Genomic DNA, 21626 nt, shown 5'->3' with positions numbered 1-21626 from the left:
CTTTTATAGTACACTCTAATTTCATCTCAGGTGGTTCACTTTCTAACAAAGTCCCATAACTTAGATATACACCAGTTTCTGTGAGAGAGAGCTTATGATCATACGTATCCATAAACTACTGCAAATTATAGTCCTGAAAGCAGAAGTACACTAGAGTTTGCGGTGAGTACCTCCCTAACACTTCCTCTCCACTATTCCAAGCTTTGGGTCCATGATTGCTCAACAAATTGTTTGGCTTCATATGTTAACTCTCTTTTCAATCACCAGGTTCCAGATGCCACCAGGATGCCAGCCAGGCTTCCCTGGATTGAAGACCCCACCAATATGTCCTGGAGCTCAGCTTCCCCAGAGACACACCCTACTAGGGAAAGAGAGAGGCAGACTGGGAGTATGGACCGACCAGTCAACGCCCATGTTCAGCGGGGAAGCAATTACAGAAGCCAGACCTTCTACCTTCTGCAACCCTCAATGACCCTGGGTCCATGCTCCCAGAGAGATAGAGAATGGGAAAGCTATCATGGGAGGGGGTGGGTTATGGAGATTGGGTGGTGGGAATTGTGTGGAGTTGTACCCCTCCTACCCTATGGTTTTGTTAATTAATCCTTTCTTAAATAAAATAAAATAACATAAAATAAAATAAAATGGAGGAATTGGGCAGTAGCGCAGTGGATTAAGCGCATGTGGTGCAAAGCACAAGGACTGGCATAATTATGCTGGTTCAAGCTCTCAGTTCTCCACCTGCAGAGGAGTTGTTTCCCAAGTGGTGAAGCAGGTCTGCAGGTGTCTTTCAATCCCCCTATCCATCTTCCCCTCCTCTCTCCATTTCTCTCTGTCCTATCCAACAATGATGACATCAATAACAACAATAATACCTACAACAATAAAAAAAAAACCAAGGGTAACAAAAGGGAATAAATAAATGAATATTTTTTTTTTAAAAATCTAAAAAATAAAGTGAATTTTACAAAACAGTTTTTTTCAGGTAATGTAAACTTTTATTGAAAACAAAACATGTTAGGAAAAGAGAGAGGCAGAGAAAAAGAAGGAAAGAAAGGGGACTGAAAACTGATTTACATATTGCTCACATGTTAGTCCTGGGTTAGAGCAAGAGAGTAAGGGAAGAGAGACTTATATGGGTGAGGTCAGGGCCCAAAAGAGACCAAATGTGCTCAGGCTTTAGCTTTTACACCCAAAGTCCCTCCTACACCTTCAAAGCCACACCTGTAACTACTCCTATCTCTGGGTGTCACCTCCTCTCTCAGTATTCCAGCCACACCCATAACCACTTCCATTTCTGGGCTATAACTTCTATAACCTCTCCCTCAACATTCCCTCTTCTAGGACTATGGACCCTAAATACTTTTTGGTATGTTGAAAGACAGAGTTTTGCAACTCTGTTAAATGCTTCCTGCTGACATGTGCAAAGTTGCTTGGTCATCCATACTCCTAGACATATCTGTGCTATCCCAGATATATTCCTAGTAGGGTAGGGCTCTTAAGATATGAGGTTTTTGGACACTTCATGTGGCCATCAATTCAGGGAGGTCCGGGTGGGGTCATGGCAGTATCTGGGATGGATGGATGGATAGCTGAATTTAGGGCCCAAGAGAGTACAAAACACTAACACTCCTAATTGCATATTTAAGACCATATGTCTTTGTATTTTTTTTTCCATTATAGTTATCACTCAGGGATCAGTGCTTATATAACTCTGCAGTTTCTACTGACATTTTTATTGAGATTGAGATGAGAGACAGAAAGATATAGAAAGAAAGAGGAGGGTGAGAGATATTATAGCACCATTCTACTGATCATGAAGCTTCTGCCCTTCAGGTTCTCACATCTGGTGCTCCAGTTATTGAACCTGGATCCTCAAGCATGGTAATGCATATGCTTTACCATGTAAGCTACCTGCTGACCACAAATGCTGAGAAATTATAAATGCTCAGCTCAGTTGTTAACAGTTTGCAGCACAAACATGTTTCTTAAGTAATCATGTAGAGTTTACCAGCTCTGTGCAAAGTGACCTTTAGGGTTTGATTGGTGAGTCATATGTCTAACTGAAGTCTTTCATACTCAGCTACACCACTGGATCAAATGTCAAGTGGTGGTGGAGGTGATGGTGGGAGGAAAAAGTAGGAGTAATAGAGTGAACCTAATTCTCTTTTTTAAAATTTTATTATCTTAGGGAGTCGGGCTGTAGCGCAGCGGGTTAAGCGCAGGTGGCGCAAAGCACAAGGACCGGCATAAGGATCCCAGTTCGAACCCCGGCTCCCCACCTGCAGGGGAGTCGCTTCACAGGCAGTGAAGCAGGTCTGCAGGTGTCTATCTTTCTCTCCTCCTCTCTGTCTTCCCCTCCTCTCTCCATTTCTCTCTGTCTTATCCAACAACGATGACAACAACAATAATAACTACAACAATAAAACAACAAGGGCAACAAAAGGGAATAAATAAATAAAATTAAATTTAAAAAATTTTATTATCTTTATTTATTGGATAGAGACAGTCAGAAATTGAGAGGGTAGGGAGAGATAGAGAGGGAGAAAGAGAGACACCTACAGGCCTGCTTCACCACTTGCAAAGCTTTCCCCCTGCAAGTGGGGACCAAGGGCTCGAGCCTGGGTTCTGTGCATTGTAACATGTGTGCTCAACCAGGTGCACCACCACTTGCCCCCCTAATTCTTTTTTAATTAATTTTATTTTATTTTTTATTTATTTATAAAAAGGAAACACTGACAAAACCATAGGATAAGAGGGGTACAACTCCACACAATTCCCACCACCAGAACTCCGTATCCCATCCCCTCTCCAGAAAGCTTTCCTATTCTTTAACCCTCTGGGAATATGGACCCAAGATCATTGTGGGATGCAGAAGATGGAAGGTCTGGCTTCTGTAATTGCTTCCCCGCTGAACATGGGCATTGACAGGTCGATCCATACTCCCAGTCTCTCTCTCTCTTTCCCTAGTGGGGTGGGGCTCTGGGGAAGCAGAGCTCCAGGACACATTAGTGGGGTTGTCTATCCAGGGAAGTCTGGTTGGCATCATGCTAGCATCTGGAACCTGATGGCTGAAAAGAGCGTTAACATATAAAGCCAAACAAGTCATGAATCTAAAGGCTGGAGTAGTGTAGACAAAGAGTTGGGTGGGGGTCTCCATTTTGTAGATAGCTAATAGGCATATTTTAGTTATATTCCAAAGGTCCTGTGGCTATACTAGTTTTTCTTTTCTCCTGAGCCTAAAATATATTGGATAGGGGCAGAGAAAATTTGAGAATAAGGAAAGATAGAGAAGGAAAAAGACAGAAAGACACCTTCAGCCCTGCTTCACCACTTGTGAAGCTTTCCTCCTGCAGGTGGGGACCAGGGGCTTGAATCCAGGTCCTTGCATAGTAATATGTGCATTTAACCAGGCCCTGTGAACCTAATTCTTTAGGGGGGAATTCCAGAGCTCAGGGCTACTCAGGTGCTCTCTCAGTGATTAGTGCCCCAGTTTATGCATCTCCTAATTAAAATGTTTACTAGTGGGGGTCAGGTATTGACATAACCAGTAAAGCACACACTGTGCCATGAACAAAGATCTCCTCCTACAGAAGAGGAGGTCTCATGAGTGCCAGAGCAGTGCTTGAGGTGTCACTTTCTCTGTATTTTCTCTCTCTCTCATCCTCTATTAAAAATAAATAAATAAATAAATAAATAAATAAGAATTACTGCCAAAAATTGGTTATGGAGCCATACAGACAATGAGCCTCAGTAAAAATAATCTAGTGGCAAAATAATAATAATGATAATAATAATATAAGAAGAGAGAATTTCTTGGTTTTATACAGGGATAGCTGGCTAAAATCTTATTGCTGGACACTCTATGAGTTACTCATGCAGGAAAATGTTCTTTCATGAGTTATTAGAGTTCAGATGCCATCACAGCATTAGCTGACTCAACTAGGGGGCAATTGTCTTAATCACATCATCAGGGTCTAGCCTGCTCAGAGGGCTTCTGGGGGACATGAAGCTCCACAGCCATCATTGCTTGGATATTCTAGCAGGAAATAGCAGAAACCTCCCAAGACAGTCTGTACCTCTAAACTTTCCAGAGCAGTCCTGGAAGATACAAGGAGCTGCTTTTGTCTGGATTAGTACCTGGGCTAACCCAGAGCCCTTGTGGGGTGAAGAGGGGCTGGGCATATGCTCTGAAATGATGCTAGTGATAGAGAAGTATCTCTGCCTGTCATATATCTAGTGGTGGTGGTGACTGTGATCATCTATCAGCTTAGGCAGGAACTCACTGATTGATTTGCAAATGTCTGGGTTTAGCTTCTCCTGGCAGTGGCTCCTGGGATAGGAGGGAAAATAGCTTATAAATCCTGTACCCATTATCAGGGCCAAGTGAAGCTTAAAGACTAGCTTTTCAAGCAGTTCAACTTAAACGGTTCCAGGGGAACATGATGAAAAATAGCTCAAAGAATTGGAGGAGTGCTGCTTATTTCCTCTTATGTAGATTGAATTCACCCCTTGTCTTGACAAAGCACAAAGTAAGCATAATGCAGGGGCAAATATCTTCATTCATTTACATTTGTTCCATTTCTGCCTTGGCCATGATATTTACAATTTGGCTTTCCTGGATGTATCTATGTTGAGGAAGCATTTGGAAATAATACCTATAGGGATGGGCAGTGGAACACTTGGTAGAGTACACATGCTACAATAAACAGGGATCCAGGTTCAGCCCTCAGTCCCCACCTGCAGTGTGTGGGTGGGGGGGCTTCATGAACTTTTTTTCTCTCTCCTTTTATTCTCCCAACTTCTCTCTGTCCTATTAAATAAATAAAATTTTAGAAAGGAAATAAGATCTTTCACATTATCTTCTTCCTAATATATGTGAATCCAGACCCCTGAGCATCAGCAGGGTATAAAATTTAAAGATGTTTGGAGACAGATAATTGGTAACTATTTTTCAAGGAGAAGTTAGAAAATCACTCAGCAGGGATGTTAAGGAGGGCACAAGAGCTAGTTGGAAGCATTGACAAAATCAGATATTTCTTCTAATCCTGAAATTAGATTGTTTTTGTAATGACTATAGAGATAAACTCTAGGTCAATGATTCATTTTGTTGCAACTAATCCCCTCTCCTCTGGCAGAAACTTGTTATAAAATTTCAGTGTTCTTTTATGGGCAAGGTACCCAACATCCTTTATTTTACAGACCAAATTTGCTTCAAACATGCTGATTTTCAAATATGTGATTTCATTTATGGACACATAACTTGTTCTGAATTGAGATTTAAAGCATTTTGATAATTTACTTACAAGGCATGGAGTCATCTTTGATGAAAAGAATAAATAGAATGTCAGGAAAGATGAGATTTCCTAACATCTTAGAGATGTTTGAACTCACTTGGCATTCAGACATTTCAGACCAGTGGAAGCCTCTGTGTCCAGTGCTTTCTTCTTTATGAAACTCCACACCAAATCCTCTATGTGAAGCTTGTGGGTTGAATCAGCAGTTGCCATTTCTTGGAAGCAATTTTCTCTAGCCTCCTACACACAGAGAGTAGCAAATTCTCAGGCTAATGTCTATGGAGCTGTGGGATTTGTCAGAATGTGTGATTCTTATAGGAAGAGAAATGGCGCTGGACTAAGTACCCGTCAGTGTCCTTAACCATGACCTTTTTTGTGGTCTTGGAGGCTTGGCTTAAATGGCACTGGACTAAGTACCCGTCAGTGTCCTTAACCATGACCTTTTATTTGGTCTTGTCAACTTGGCTTATTTCCCTCACTCCATTTCTTATGATGCATAGAAATGAAGCACAGCCTTCCCCAACGATGTTTTTCTTTATTTTACTTTTGAGAGACAAAGAATACAGAGAGAGACCAAAGCACCTCTACACCATCCATAGTGTTCTATAGTGCTTCCATGTGGTCCAGGGATCAACCCTAGGAACCCACCCATGTAAGGCACCTGAGCCCACTCCCAGGCACCTGAGGGCTCATTTTATGCTGCTAAATTATCTGTTCTGAAGGAAATATTTGATTTCCCTACCCCCACACCTTTTCTTTTCACTCTTTCTCTCTTCCATACTTTCTTCTTTTTTTTTTTTAACCAGAGCACTTTTCAGCTCTAGTTTATGATGGTGCAGGGGATTGAACCTGGGACTTTGGAGCCTCAAGCATGAGAGTCTGTTTGCATAACCATTATGCTATCTACCCTCCGCCCTCTTCCATACTTTCTACTCATTAACTAAATGTTGGGCTTCTCAGTTGCTGCTATCACTTTCATTCTTTTTTTAATATTTATTTATTACCTTTTGTTGTCCTTGTTTTAAATTAATGTCATTGTCGTTGGATAGGACAGAGAGAAATGGAGAGAGGAAGAGAAGACAGAGGGGTAGAGAAAGGGAGACACCTGCAGACCTGCTTCACTGCCCATGAAGTGACTCCCCTGCAGGTGGGGAGCTGGGGGCTCCAACTAGGATCCTTATGCTGGTGCTTGTGCTTTGTGCCACCTGCGCTTAACCTGCTGCACTACTGCCCAACTCCCTATCACCTTCATTCTTTTTATGCCTCTCTGTCTTCTTTATCTCTGCCTAAAAAATAAATACATATTTAATATGCATGTATTAGAATAAATTCCAGTGAGGCTGGGGACACTTGTTTGTAAATTGTTGTATCCTTGGAGCCTCAGGCAATCAATTTGTTACATGGCTTATTTTGGGGGGCAGGTGACATTAATTAATTTATTTCTTTACTGGGGGATTAACAGTTTACAGTCAACAGTAAAATACAATAGTTTGTACATGCATGACATTTCCACATAACAATACAACACCCACTAGGTCCTCCTCTTTCATCATGTTCCAGGACCTGAACCTTCCCCCCAACCCTAGAGTCTTTACTTTGGTGCAATACACCAAAGTTCTGCTTAGTGTTTTCACATCTGATGTTGTTTTACAAATTATGTCTATGATTGAGATCATCCCATATTCATCCTTTTGTTTCTGACTTCTCTCACTTAATATGATGTCTTCAAGCTAAATCCAAGATGGAGTAAATAAAATGAATTCACCATTTTTAATAGCTGAGTAGTATTCCATTGGGCATATAGACCAAATCTTAACTTGGACACCTGGGTTCCTTCCAGGTTGAATGTTATAAATTGTGCTGCTATGAACATAGGTAAACACTAGTATTTTTGGATGGTTTGGGTGTGTTTGGCTCCACAGGATATATACTCAGGAGAGGAATTGCAAGGTCATAGGGTAGGTACACTTCTAGCCTTCTGAGAATTCTCTAGGCTGCTCTCCACAGGGGCTGAATCAATTTACATTCCCACCAGCAGTGCAGGAGTATTCAATTGTCCCCACAATCACTCTAGCATTTGTTTCTGCTTCATTTTCTGATATATGACGTTCACACAGGAGTGAAGTGGTATGTCATTTTGTCACTATTTGCATTTATCTGACAGTCAATGACTTAGAGCAATTTTTGATACGTCTATCAGCCTTTTAGATCTCTTCTGTGGTTAATATTCTGTTCATATCATCTCCCCATTTTTGGATGAGATCTTTATTTTTCTTTTTACTGAGCTCTCTATATATTTTGGTTATAAGCCTCTTGTCTGATGTATGGCATGTAAAGATCTCCAATTCTGTGGGAGGTCTATTGTTGTTGTTTTTTTTTTTTTTCTGTGCAGAAGCTTTTTAATTTGATATAGTCCCATTGGTTTGTTTTTGATTTAGTCTTCTTTGTAATTGGATTCATTTCACTGAATATGTCTTTAAAATTTATGTGAAAAAGAGTTCTGTTAATATTTTTTTTCTAGGTACTTGATAATTCTGGTCTAACATCCAAGTCCAGCTACATGACTCTTCTGATGGATGTTTTTAGGAAGCTTACTCTCTTCTCATGGGTATAGATGGTATCTTTAATGATACAAACCCAATTGCATGGAAGACTAAAACAAAAATAAACCAATGTAACTACATCAAATTGAAATGCTCTGCACAGCAAAAGAAACCATCACCCAAACAAAGCGACTCCTTCTTAATCCCTAAGACAGCAAGGGACCTTCCCCATTCTCTATAAAACCCGTAATTCTCCCAGTCCTGGAACCTCTGGAGCTTGGCTCAATTTCCTTAATTCTTCTCTTGATCTGTACCATTTGATACTGCCTCTGCTGATGTCAACAAGTACCACCTCTACATGTTTCACTTCAGACTGTGTCCAGAGATGCCAGGTGTGGGGTGTCATGTCAGGCCTTAAAGCCACCCCTTCCCTGCTCTGTTCCATTGCTGACACTATGGTCTATTTACATAATCATTGTTTTGCCTGAAAGATCCCCACCACATTATCCTCTCAGGGTATTGCTAATTCAGTTAAAACCATTGCAACAGTTGCTAAGGATGCTTCCACCTTCCCAGCATGCCTTTTGCCTCTCTCCACCCTTTCCTAGCCATTTCCATTTCCAACTTGCCACTTCCGGTTTTTACCCTATAAAACCTGCTGCTGTTCCAGTTTCGCTATTTTTCTCTTCCACATTCCAACCTCGAGAAGACCTGGAGAAGGGCTGGTGGGCATGGTGGGCATAGCAGGAGGCAGCCATTTTGCTAGCTCCATGTGGCCTAACCCGTTGTGCTCACACCCAACTCTGGAGCTTCCGTGTGAATAAATATTTGCGTTCCTGCTCCACCACAAGTCCCTGGTCTCTTCTCTCTTCCCCGCGACACAACCCGACATCTGGAGCCTGAACATGGACAGTTTCTGGAGATGTACAAAAGTGCCCCAGGTAAGTATACAGCCACTTGGCTCTCTACAGCCTCGTATTTAACAAAGGCACTGCAGTTCCTTTTCTCCCTCTTCTTATTTCTCTGAGACCCCTCTGCCATGGGTGATCTTCCTTCTTATGAAGATGTTTTCCAAATCCTCTACTCCTTTTTCTCTAGACAGGTTTCCTATCTCTGGGACATTTTGCTCTGGGCCACACATTGGTTCCTCATGACTGTGATCCTAGAGCTTGTGAGAAGTGCAGAGATTTCCCCTGGGACTTCCTCGACTCCCTTTCCTGTATCTCTCATGGAGAAGGGTGACTGTAACTTGCAGAGCCCTCTGTATTTCACCTAGCAGCTCCCATTTTGGCAGACATGTCTCCAGTTGCCTCTGCAGCTTTGAGGTCCCTCCCCCTGCTACATTTGCCAGAAGCAGGACACCCTCTGGGGCTCATAATACAACATGGTGGAATCTGAAAAATTAGTTAACAGAGCCCAAAAACAAAACCTCCCTACCTTTCTTTCTCCCGCCCTCATTCTCTCTGAATATCTTGAGCTTTCTGTCTGCTCCCTCTGCTTTCAGTTGTGTTTTGTGAGTGAGTTGAATGACTGAAAAAAATAAAATAAAATAAAAATATTGAGTGAGTTGAATGACCAAAATTTTTGTAAGGCCCATTTTGCTCTGAGTGCTCTGAAACTTAATTGACTTCATTAAAAAAAAAAAAAATGCTGGACGCAGCCATGGTTTCTGGAGATGTTCAGAAACAGTCCAAAAATTTTTGTATTGGTATAAATGTGAAACGTTTAATCTTGAAAACTGTATGAGTATGGGCAGGGGAGACAGCATAATGGTTATGCAAAGAAACTCTTATTCCCGAGGTTCCAAAGTCCCATGTTCAATCCCATGCACCACCATAAGCTAGAGCAAGCAGTGCTCTGGTAAAGAAAAAAAAAAACATTGTCACTAACATGTGTTAACTCTCTAAGTAACCTGAGTTTGTTTTAAGTTTAAGGTAAAAATTAGTTAAAAATCAATATATTTTAACTAAATCTGGTCTGAAGAGCTTGCACACACGTAGGTTGTGTCTCCATCTTAAATGGGTGTAACAAAAGGTAGAAAAGATGCTATTGATATGTAAAGCTCTCAAATACTTTCTCAATTAAAGAGATATAACCAGCCCGGGTGAGAGATAGATCACACAATGGTTTTGCTAATGATTCTCATGCCTGAGGTGTCTAACAATGGTTCTTCTCTTGACCTTTACACATTTTATTGAGCTTAAACTGTTTAAACAACCTTAAAATCATACTAGAAAGGACTTCCAATATTATAAATGTACTTAAACCAATTATAATTGAGTTATCAATTATAGTAAACTTCTAATTTATTACAAGTTTTTCTTCACAAGTGATTACAGCTATGTCAAGCCTTCACATGAAGAAGCATCTGCTCATATGGAATCCCCAGAAATCTATTTGGACCCCCGTCTTCTGACATTGCCCCCCTGAAAGCAATGATGTGACCCGACATGAGCTAAAGAACCTGATTCACACACTCCAAGGACAGAACTTTCCTACTGCCTTTCTCTCGCCCATTGCTGTCTGCCCTTCTTGCTTCTGCTTTACCTGTCACCATTTGGTGGTTCCAGCTCACTTTCTACAGAAAAGCGGAATTCCAGTGGTTGACCTCCCCCATCGAGATAGACATGCAGCGTTTCATCCCCTAGCATTTCTTCCCCTGGTCATCAGCATTGAACTGATGCTTCTATTAGACTTACCGGTACACCTCTTAGACACTTTACACAACTTTACAGCAGCTTCTTTTTATGCTGCTGGCTTTCTCAAAGACTGATCTTCAGCAGTCCATGGACTTTGCAGCCAGCTGTCTTGGGGACTCTACAGCACCAAATAGCCCCTTCGCTTGGCAGGCCACCCCCCCTCCTGCCAGCCCTGTCCCCAGAGGCAGGAAACACCCTTTGAGGCAGGAAATGCCCTTTGAGGCAAGAAACACTCCTTTTTGCCCACCGGGCCTCCCCTTGGCATCACACTGGCTCTTGCTGCTCTCCCTGTCTTGTGCCAGTTTCTGTTCACCCCTACACTGCTATTCCCCTGACAGAAATGGAGTCTTTTACAGACCTTGACCCATTTATATATGGCCATTTAGAAAGAGGGAGATGTCAGGAAATTATGAGGATGTGGTTGAGCTTGGCAGGGCCTGAACCTGAGGTGTGCATCCAATCCTGTTAGTCTCTCTCTCTGCCGAGAGGTTGAGCAAGGAGAGACAGTAGTACCCCAAAGTTGCGCCTCCTCCTATCAGACTCCCTGCCACACAAAGCACCCCACATTCCTGATATTATGGTCATTAGATAAAAAGAAAGGGGGAGATGTTTGGCATTATGCCCTGCTCCATCGCTGATACTATGGTCTATTTACATAATCATTGTTTTGCCTGAGACCCACCCTGCCTACAGGGTATTGGTCTATCCTATTGGTTAGAACCTTTGTAACAGCTGCTATGGAAGCTTTCTACCTTTTGCTCTCTTTTCTTTTCTCCACCCCCTCTCCTAGCCATTTCCTTTCAGACCTGCCACTTCCATTTCAAAAGTTATAAAGGCATTATCTCTGATCAATAAAGACATTGCATTGCATTCCCGCTCATCCCCAAGTCCCAGGCTGGCTCTGGTCGAGTTCTTTCCAACACAGAGAGGATGTGCCTGGGAAGAAACACCCTCACGCTAGCCCGGCCCTTCAGCTTCATTACTTTTGTGAGACCTTTCCTAGCTCATAAGACTCCTTAATTCCATTTCAGGTGGCACACTTCCTAACAAAAACCACAGAACCTAGATATAGACCAGTGACTATGATAGGGTACATTTACTCACATATCCCTAAGTTGGGGGGAAATATATACCTTAAAGGAAAAGTGAACTATAGTTTGCAGTGATTCAATAAGTGCAAAAAGCAAGTAGAAAGACCTAAAAAAGACACCATAAAATATTAATCAAACCCAAGTTTTTTGTGCATGGTAACATGTACACTTAGCCAAGTGTGCTGGGACCTGTCCACACTTAAGGGATTTTCTAGAGATCAATATAAGAGGCATTTGAAGTATAGAAGGAAGCAATGTTAGTTATTTATTGTAGTGGCTGTCAAAGCTCCAAAGTAGATGCAGTTAGCACTGGGTGTTTGAACACAAACCCTTTGTTAGCCAAGTGGAGCATCACAGGCAGAGGGACCAATACAGACAGAAATACAGGATGATGTGACTGCACGGTTTTACTGCTATTGAATTCCCCTCTACACAGCTGGGGAGTAGGGTCTTGAACCTGCATCTTTGCACATGCAATGTGTATGCTCAACCTGTTGCACTAATACCTGGCCCTTTAGTCTGCTCTTTAATGATGGATATGCAGAGCTTTCTATGAACAGACTTTGAGTAGAATCATCATGAATGCTGGCTTTCCCTGACCTGATCTGTTCTATGGTTAAAAAAATCACTTGACTGTGGTATTTTAGGTATTTATAGATGATTCTTGCTCTTTTTCATGCTGCTTCTTGTAGATCATGTTGTTATAAAGGGAACCCTGTTAAGCAAAGCCAGTGTTTTAACTGGACTAGAATCCTGTTGCTTATTAAATATTTTATAGTTGAACTTTATTACATTCAAACTTCACAGAGACACCTAGGAACTTTATTGCATTCTGATATGCAATGAGCTCAAGAAAGGTATTTCTGATTTACAGGAATGGTCTCAATGTAGAGGAACTTACAATACATGGTTGAACTCTATATAGAGAGTTCAAACTGATTTTACAAATGTAACTTCTCTAGAGAATCTCTGGGGCCTGAACAAAAATGCTGATGACTTCTACATCTTGTGTCTGACTCTTTTTTTTTTTTTTTCATTTGGAAAACATGTACAGTTGTCTGAGTGAGGAATGTGTGGAGTCTGTGGTTTGTGCTGTCATTATGCCATGGAAAGAAGAGAAACCTTGTTTATTGCTCATGGAGACATATAAGGAAAATGAAAAGAGGAAAATATCATTTCATAGATTAACAGTCATGACCAGCTTGACATTTTTCTTACCCCTTCAAGGACACACATTCCTGAAGTTATGTGAGAAAGGTTTTATAAAGTACTTGGAAGATTAACTATTCATGGATTTCGATCAGGGGATTTTTCTTCTGCAAGGTTGGAAACTATGGTCTCTCCAAATCTCACAATTAACCTATTTTATACACATTGAATTATAATTTTGCAGTAGACACCACTCTCAATGCAAGTGATAACCAGAGGAGAAACACAATTTTTCAAAGATTTTATGGTTTAGGTCTAGATGATGAAACAAAGACATAAGTTTAAATTATAATTTTTGCGGTGTAGTGCACAAAAGCAAAATTCTTTGGGAGGAAAGAAGAGATATAGGATAAAGACCACGGGATAATGGGGAGGAGGCCCTGGATTGGGGGAGCGAGTATCTCCCAAAAATTTATCAAAGGGGAGATGAAAGGATTTTCCTATGTGTCAAATACTGTATTCTAAACCATTAACCACTGTCCACCCTTCAAAAGAGAAAGACACATATACCTTAGAATGTATCATTGTGTATAGGATTTTAATGTGTGAGAACATCAGGGAAGACTTTTGGGAGATAGAAGCACCTGAATTTCATTTTGAGGGATGAATAAGAGTTAAGATAATGAAAGTTAAGAGTATTATTGCTGTTGTTAGCTAGCAAGGTTATTGCTAGGATACAATCCCTGCATCACTTCACTGTGCCAGCAACCACTGCTTTTCCTTTCAGCTAGAGTATGAGGACAGGCAGAGGTAGCAGGGGAGAGACAGTAAAACAAAAGAGAGACAGCACAGTACAACTCCACTGCTCATGAATTTTTTTTCCCCCTGCCATTCCCACAGCTGCCCTCCGGTGGTGGTCCAAGGTCTGAACCTGCATCCTATAGCACTCTACTGGGTGAGCCATTGTTTGACCACCAGTCTAGTTAGCTTTACCGTCTAATTGATTGTGTCTCTAAGGTATGAAAGAACTATGGAACTTGTATAAATTGAAAATGGATTAGTAAAGCATTCCATTGTGGAGTTGATGGTTGGAGTCCTTGGGGAGGTACTACTCTGGAGCACACGGCTTGGAGGGATACCTGGTAGGTCTCAGACAAATTACTCCCACTGACCCCAGTGTAGGTTGTCTGTGGGGAATGGCATGGGACTTTGGTTTTATTTCTTCCTTTGTTGAATGAGAGAACTGCTCAGCTCTTTTGTGTGTGGGGGGTGGGGGGCAGTACACTGAATCTTGAACATTAGAATCTCAGGCATGAAACTTTTGTATAACCATTATGTTGTCTCTCAGGCCACAGAAACTTGACTCTGAAGAAACAATAATAGCAGGCATGTACAGTGGCTTCCACTCATCATCTTATCAGTTCTAGGCAATCCACTCTAGCTTGATGAGCCAACTTCACTTAGAAAATGGAATCAAGTGAAACACTTATTATAAGACTGAAATTAAAGATGCTGCCTGATTTTATATTTTAAGAAGGGATCTATTGACATGAAAACCATCTGCATTTGAGAAACATGATGACAAATTCCAAAGAATAGGTGGGAGATTTTATACAGAATATAGTTAGGATGAAAATAACATAATATTCTATATGTATATTTTTAATAATTTTTGTTTGTTATTTATATTTTGTCACAAGATTACAATGTAATCCCATATTGCCACCCTCCAACTTCTCAAAGATAACCACTACAGTTTTCACAAGTCATACAGTTTGCTTCTATTTTGTTTAGATTTTTTTTTTTTTTGGAAAGTTCATGTAAATCAGAACGCTAAATTCTGTATATGAGTGAAACCATCAGGTAGTTTTCTTTCATCTCTTTACTTATTTCATTAAGCATAATCACATTCAGGTCCATCCATTTTGTCCCAACGGACACAAAATATCATCTTGTTTGATTGCAGAGAAGTATTCCATGGAATATATATTCCATAACTTTTTAGCCAGTCATCTTTTGATGGGCATTTAACCTACTTCAAATCTTTGGCAACTGTGAATAATGCAGCTATGAACAAAGGGTGCATATGTTTATTCTAATTAATGTTTGAATGGGGCTGTACTAGTTTGCATTTACACCATCAGTGTAGCAGAAATTCCTTTACTCCACAACCTCTCCAACACCTGTCACATCCTGGTTTGTTGGCATAAGCCAATTTCTCAAGTCTGAGATGGTATCTCAGTGTAGTTTTAATTTGCATTTCTCTAATGTTAAGTGAAGTGGAGCATTTCTTCATGTGTCTGTGGGCTATGTGTATCTTTAAAAACTTTCTGTTTATTTCTTTGTCCCACTTTTACTGGGTTATTTTGCTTGTTTTGTAGATATGTACCAGTTTTATTTGGATGTTTGATATTAGTTGTTTGATGTATGATGTGCAAATATCTTCTCTTATTTGCTGGATTTCCTGTTGATCATTGTGTCATTTGCTTTTTGTGTAGAAACATTTTTAGTTTCATGCAATCCTATTTATTTACTCTTGTTTTCATTTCCCATGCGTAGGGTTTTGAGTCTCCAAATATATCTTTGATGTGAAATTCCTACAAAATTTCATGGACATTTTCTTTATAAGTTTTAGAGTTTCTGGTCTAATATCTAGATATTTAATCCATTTTGATTTTACCTTGGTGTATGGTGTTAAGTTGTGGTCTAGTTTCATTTTCCTACTTGTGGTTGTCCAATTTTCCCAGCACCAACTATTGAAATCACATTCTTTATCTCTTGAATATTTTGGCCCCTTTGTCACATATTAGGTAGGTGTATATATGTGGGTTCATTTCTGAGTTTTTCTTTCTGCTCCATTAATCCAAGTGTCTACTTTTATTGCAGTATGATACTATTTTGATTACTATTGCTTTGTAGTATAAACTGAAATTGGGGAGGGTGATAACTCCATATTTTTTTTTTCTCAGACATACTTTGTCAATTTGTGACCTTTTGTAGTTGCAAAGTAATTTTGTACAAGTTGTTCAATTTGTTTGAAAAATGCCCCTGGCATTTTGATAAACAGCACACTTGAATTGTAGATTATTTTTGGTAAAATAGCTATGTTATTACTGTTTATCCTCCCAATCCAGAAACAAAGAATGTTCTTCTACTCCTCTGTGTCCTTCTGTGTTTCTTTATTTTTTTTTCTTATAAAAGTATCTTTTTAATAAATTGATGTATTTCAATGTTGTTAACATGATAGCCCAATGCTATATCAAGGTAGCAAAAGTGAAGATTCCTGGTGTATGTGTGTATATATACATATATATATATATATATGTATACACACACATACACACACACATATATATAAACACTATGAATGACAGTACATTTGCATTCAACGTCACAAGAAATTCTCTTCAGGTTTATGAAGATTCTTTGACAGCAGGTAACACCTTTCAGACAGTGAAGATGTGTTTGCATTGACAGAGCAGAAGACAAAAGTCGATTTGTTGAGATGGACTCTAAAACTATACTAAAGAGGAGATACAATGGCAGTAAGGTCAAAACTCAAGTCTGTTAAACTTAGTCATGGAAAGAAAACAGAGCAAGTTATCAAAGTGACAAAGTATCTTACAGGAACGGAGCCATAAAGAAGACAGAGGGCTAGAGAATGGGAAAGCTGTCATGGGAAGGGGTGGGTTATGGGGATTGGGTGGTGGGAATTGTGTGGAGTTGTACCCCTCCTACCTTATGTTTTTGTTCATTAATCCTTTCTTAATAAAAAATTTAAAAAAAAAAGAAGACAGAGATAAGAACCCTGAAACAGTGAATGTGTTTCTACCCGTTTGGGGATGGAAAGAAGCCATGGGTAGAGAGAGTCCCACAGCTGTCTCTAGTTTTGAATCCCTTCCTGTTCACAATGCTAGTAACTGGCGGAAAACATGAATCCCTGCTTTGTACAAATGCTGGTGAAGGTTAACTTGCACTACTGCTGCGGGTCAGAGCAATAGTTGGCTGGATTTCAGACAGTTAAGTGGAGGCTCTCTCTATGGTGGTCTTGTAGAGGCCACTTTCCAAAGGTGGGGATGGGTGGGGTTGGAAACAAAAAGACAACCCACGGGCATTTAAAACAAACAAGAGAAACCAGTAGCATCTGACCTTCTAAGAAGTGTATTATTATTGCCCAACTCACCATAAGAAATATGTTTCACTTGGTTAACATGACAGAGGACACCTGACTTTATCAGATCACATCTGACTGTAGTAACTGGAGTTTTAATCTAGGATTTTTCTTAACAGAAATCAGGCTGGGAACAAAGTTCCTTTCCTCCACAGATGAAGAAAAGCTGGCTAAATACCGGTTACTGAAATCCACTTTCAATTTTGAATTGTGGAGAAGGGACTTGATGAGATTTTTCTATAGAAATTTTATTTCTCAACCTGCAGACAAACATATGTCCAGAAATTTCTCTGCTTAATATTAGCATGACAATAGGCTGCAGGCCACTGTTTATTTCTACTAATATTCTTTATACTATTTAAAAAACCCAAATGCCGCAAATGAAAAATACAACAAAATCTGTGCTGAGGTGTCAGATTCTGGTTTAAGTACAGTAGAATGTTCCTGAATATTCACCAAGAATTATCTAACTAGTGGCCATTCTTTATGTCTCAGTAGCTCAAGTTTGTATTTCAATCAATTAGAAGAAACTGCAACCTACCACATTATTTAAAAACAAAAAAAAACAAGCAAAGTATACCAAACTCTTCTCACTAATTTGGGTTTTGTCTTCTTCTAGTGAACAAATTCACTGCTTAGAGTCTCAGTGTTTTATTCTAAATCTCATTTTGGAATCTTAACCAAATCCAGTTTTCATAAAGATAATACATTCCTTTTTCCTCCCCTTTCTTTCTCCTGTCACATCTCTTAAAATAAGTGCTCTGCCCTTCCAGAGAATTTAGAATAAACTGCAAAGGTTTCCCTCTTCAGAAATAGAACAGTCAAAAGCACACATTTGGTTAAGTGGCTTCATTTTCCTCAGGTCAATGCTTATAACCTGAGGTTTATTTTCCCCATTAGCAGGGTGTGCTTGAGTTGATATAAAGAATCAAAACCAGCTTATGGAAAAATTTTAAAATGTCTCTTACTAAAAGATTATGTCTTTAGAAAGAGCAATTCCAAATAATCCAGTCTAGAAGTTTAAATAAAAGTAGATGACTTTGGGAGTCGGGTGGTAGCGCAGCGGGCTAAGCGCAGGTGGCGCAAAGCACAAGGACCGGCATAAGGATCCCGGTTCGAACCCCGGCTCCCCACCTGCAGGGGAGTCGCTTCACAGGCGGTGAAGCAGGTCTGCAGGTGTCTGTCTTTCTCTCCTCCTCTCTGTCTTCCCCTCCTCTCTCCATTTCTCTCTGTCCTATCCAACAACGACAACAACAATAAAAAAAAAAGTAGATGACTTTAAAACTAACTAACTATATATATATATATATATATATATATATATATATATATATATATCTGAAGTCACTGCCTTGGATAATTTATACACTGCATCCAATATTGTATGGAGGACATTCATTCTTAAGGCAGAAAAATTGAATTTAACATGTAATGTAATGACTTGGCTCTTACATCCAAGGGTCAAACTGGGAGTAGACGTAAGCAGGTTCCTTGCTAATGAGGACTTAATCTGTGGTGACAATTCCATTCTTAGAGTATGTTATGGAGGAGACATACATTTGAGAGAACAGAAATGGTTGAACTTTTTGACACACAGTGATGATTTTTCAACAACGGGTCAATAAGATGAGGCTTTCTTTTATGAGGTGAAACTACTCCCATAACCAAACTAACAAACCCTGACATACTCTTTCTGATATGGTACATAAAATGTTTCAAATATTGGAGGATTACCTTTTTGGAGTGCTGTTACTTTAGATTCTAGTTTTCATGGTCCAGTATAAAAGGTAGCCCGAACAGTTAAAGGCAGTTGAATGTCAACTCATACTGCTACTCAGAGGATTACTACCCCTTAGGAAATTTCCTTGCCCATCAACAAAACCCTGTGTGGGGAGGATATCAACATGTATTAAAATAAAAATGAACCCTCCTCCGAACATATGTGCAAAAACACTTGTCAGTTACTAGCAAAAAATGTCTTTAAGGAAACTCATCTTGATTACAGGATCAGAGGCTTTGAAGGCAGAGAGCCATAGGGGTGGTACCACCCAATGGGGGGGAGGGGCAGATAAGTGGTAAAGCAACCATTCAAGGAGAGCCTTGGCGGATGTGCTACCCAGGATGAAAGCTGCTAGAGGAACTAGGCCCAGAGGTGGGCTGCCTCATGTACACCAAGGCCCCAAGCCCCCTGAATTCAGTACAGGCCTCTTCCCCTCTGCATCCTGATGCCAAAACCGGAAACCAAATCAAACCCAATTCAAACCTGGTTGACTCTGTAGCAGGTGGTGGTGACTTTAACTGTGTGCCTACTTCTTAGTTCTGCCATAGCTCTGGCAATTGTCAGCGTGTACAAAGATTACCTGCCTACTGTTTGAAGACATGAAGGTTTTCTTCTTTCACGGTGGCAGGAGTCCATGCAGAATCTGTAAACAGCGATACAAAATACTGTAAACATAACTTAACCATTTGTAGAAAACAGAAGGAAATCCAAATTTACAAGTGGGTAAAAAAAACAGAGGGCAGCTTCATACAAAGTTCTCCCTCCTGCGCCAAGTGATTTTTTTCTGTTTGTTTTTTGTTTTTCTGATTACAAATATAATCCTGAGCTGAAAAACTGGGATTTGGGGGAGAGCCATCTTTGCATACAAAATATCCAAAGGATGTTTATTCTTTTTTTTTTTTTTTTTTTAACTTTTCTGTCGTGATAGTCAATTGCCGGTGACAGTTCTGAGTCCCTGACTTTGGAGACGTTTACAGTTTGGTGTGGCGGCCTGGCCGGGAGCCAGCAGCGGCACTGCCCATAGAGGCTGACGCAGCTGCATCCTCGGCTTCCTCCAGTTCATCCTGCAGCTCCTGGTTGACACTGGACTGCAGGGCTGCCGGAGTGAGCCACTCCTTCGGGAGGCAACTCTGGAGAAAGGGTATGCAGGAACTGAAGTAGGCCAGGCGATTGATCCAGCGCGGAATCTCTTTCCCACAAAGAATCTCTGATAAAGCTGAAGAAAAATGTTTGCAGTTTTTATGCATCAAATGATAGGCATTGCCTTTGTATTCTTTTCCCAGTTCTTCTACAATTTTTTCTATATCATCTTCTAGGAAGTCAGTACTCCCTAAAACAACAGCTTCTTTAAATTTAAATGTTTCTCCCAATTCAGAAGCATTTCCAGGGGAAATTTCAAATATTCCAGAAAAGGGGTAAGGATGGCCACCATAAGCAAATTCTCTGCCATATACTTCAATTCCTGAATGAAAAACTCCAATTCCAATGGATGAGGTGTATTCGTTCATCCAGTACATGTCGTACACGTTGAGCACCACTAACTGATTAGCCCCCATCCTCCTCCCCGCGGCCACCGCCTCATCCTGCTGCGGCTCTGTCTCCGTGGGGCCTAGGCCGCTCCCACCCCCGCGGGCACCTCTGCGGGCAGATTGGGGCGCTAAGCACACAGGACGGCCTGCGGCGGCAGGGGCGGGAGCATCGGGAAGCCGGGCCTCTCCGGGGCGCCGTTTCTTTATTTTTTTATTGACTTAATAGTAATTGACAAAACTACAGCACAAGAGGGGTATAACTTCACACAGTTTCCACCACCAGAATTCCAAATCTCATTGCCTGCATTAAAAGATTACCTATTCTTTATCCCTTTGGAAGTATGGATTCAGGATCATTATGGGGTGCAGAAGGAGAGAGGTCTGGCTTCCGTAATTGCTTCTCCACTGGACATGGGTGTTAACAGGTAAATCCATACACCCAGTTTATTTCTATCTTTCCCTATTGGGGTAGGTATTTTCAAAGGTGGGGTTCAAGGACACATTGGTATATCTGCCCAGGAAAGTCAGGTTGGCATCATGGTAGCAACTGCAACTTAGTAGCATTAAGATATAAAGCAGAACCGGCCTCCCTGGGCAGGTGACACCACCAAAGTGTCCTGGAGCCCTGCTTCCCCAGAATCCAGCCCCACTAGAGAAAGAGAGGGACAGGCTGGGAGTACGAATTCACCTGCCAATGCCCATGTTCAGCTGGGAAGCAATTACAGAAGCCTGCCTTCCACCTTCTGCATCCTATAATGACCCTGGGCCATACTGCCAGAGGGTTAAAGAATAGGAAAGTTATCTGGGGAGGGGGTGGGATACAGAGTTCTGGTGGTGAGAGTGTTTGTACCCCTCTTATCCTATGGTTTTGTCAGTATTTGATTTTTACAAATAAAAATTTTAAAAAGGAATATAATACAAAAAAGATATAAGGCATAACAAGTTGTTTAATAAGCAGAAACTTAAAGGTAAGAATATAGCAGATGAGATTTGAGGTCTCCATTATGGAAAACCCTAGTAGGTATATTTTATTTATACTCCAAGGGGCCAAGGAATTTACTAATTTTTTAAATTTATTTTTTTATTTAAGAAAGGATAAATTAACAAAACCATAGGGTAGGAGGGGTACAACTCCACACAATTCCCATCACCCCATCTCCATACCCTATCCCCTCCCCTGATAGCTTTCCCATTCTCTAGCCCTCTGGGAGCATGGACCCAGGGTCCTTGTGGGTTGCAGAAGATGGAAGGTCTGGCTTCTGTAATTGATTCCCTGCTGAACATGGACGTTGACTGGTCGGTCCATACTCCCAGTCTGCCTCTCTCTTTCCCTAGTAGGGTGGGTCTCTGGGGAAGCGGGGACTTCACTA

General features: G+C 40.7%; 1 protein-coding gene across 1 annotated transcript; it reads right to left on the bottom strand.

The window, feature by feature from the left end:
* Positions 1-18901: 18901 nt before the first annotated feature.
* Positions 18902-20446, bottom strand: LOC103118705 (deubiquitinase DESI2-like). The gene has a single exon (XM_007528911.3). The coding sequence runs from the start codon at positions 20281-20283 to the stop codon at positions 19699-19701; it is 585 nt and encodes a 194-aa protein (XP_007528973.1). The 5' UTR covers positions 20284-20446; the 3' UTR covers positions 18902-19698.
* Positions 20447-21626: the final 1180 nt, after the last annotated feature.

The sequence above is a fragment of the Erinaceus europaeus genome, chromosome 16 (assembly GCF_950295315.1).
Source record: "Erinaceus europaeus chromosome 16, mEriEur2.1, whole genome shotgun sequence".
NCBI lineage: Eukaryota > Metazoa > Chordata > Mammalia > Eulipotyphla > Erinaceidae > Erinaceus > Erinaceus europaeus.
Note: the sequence above shows the minus strand (reverse complement) of the source record. Positions and strands in the feature narration are given on the sequence as shown.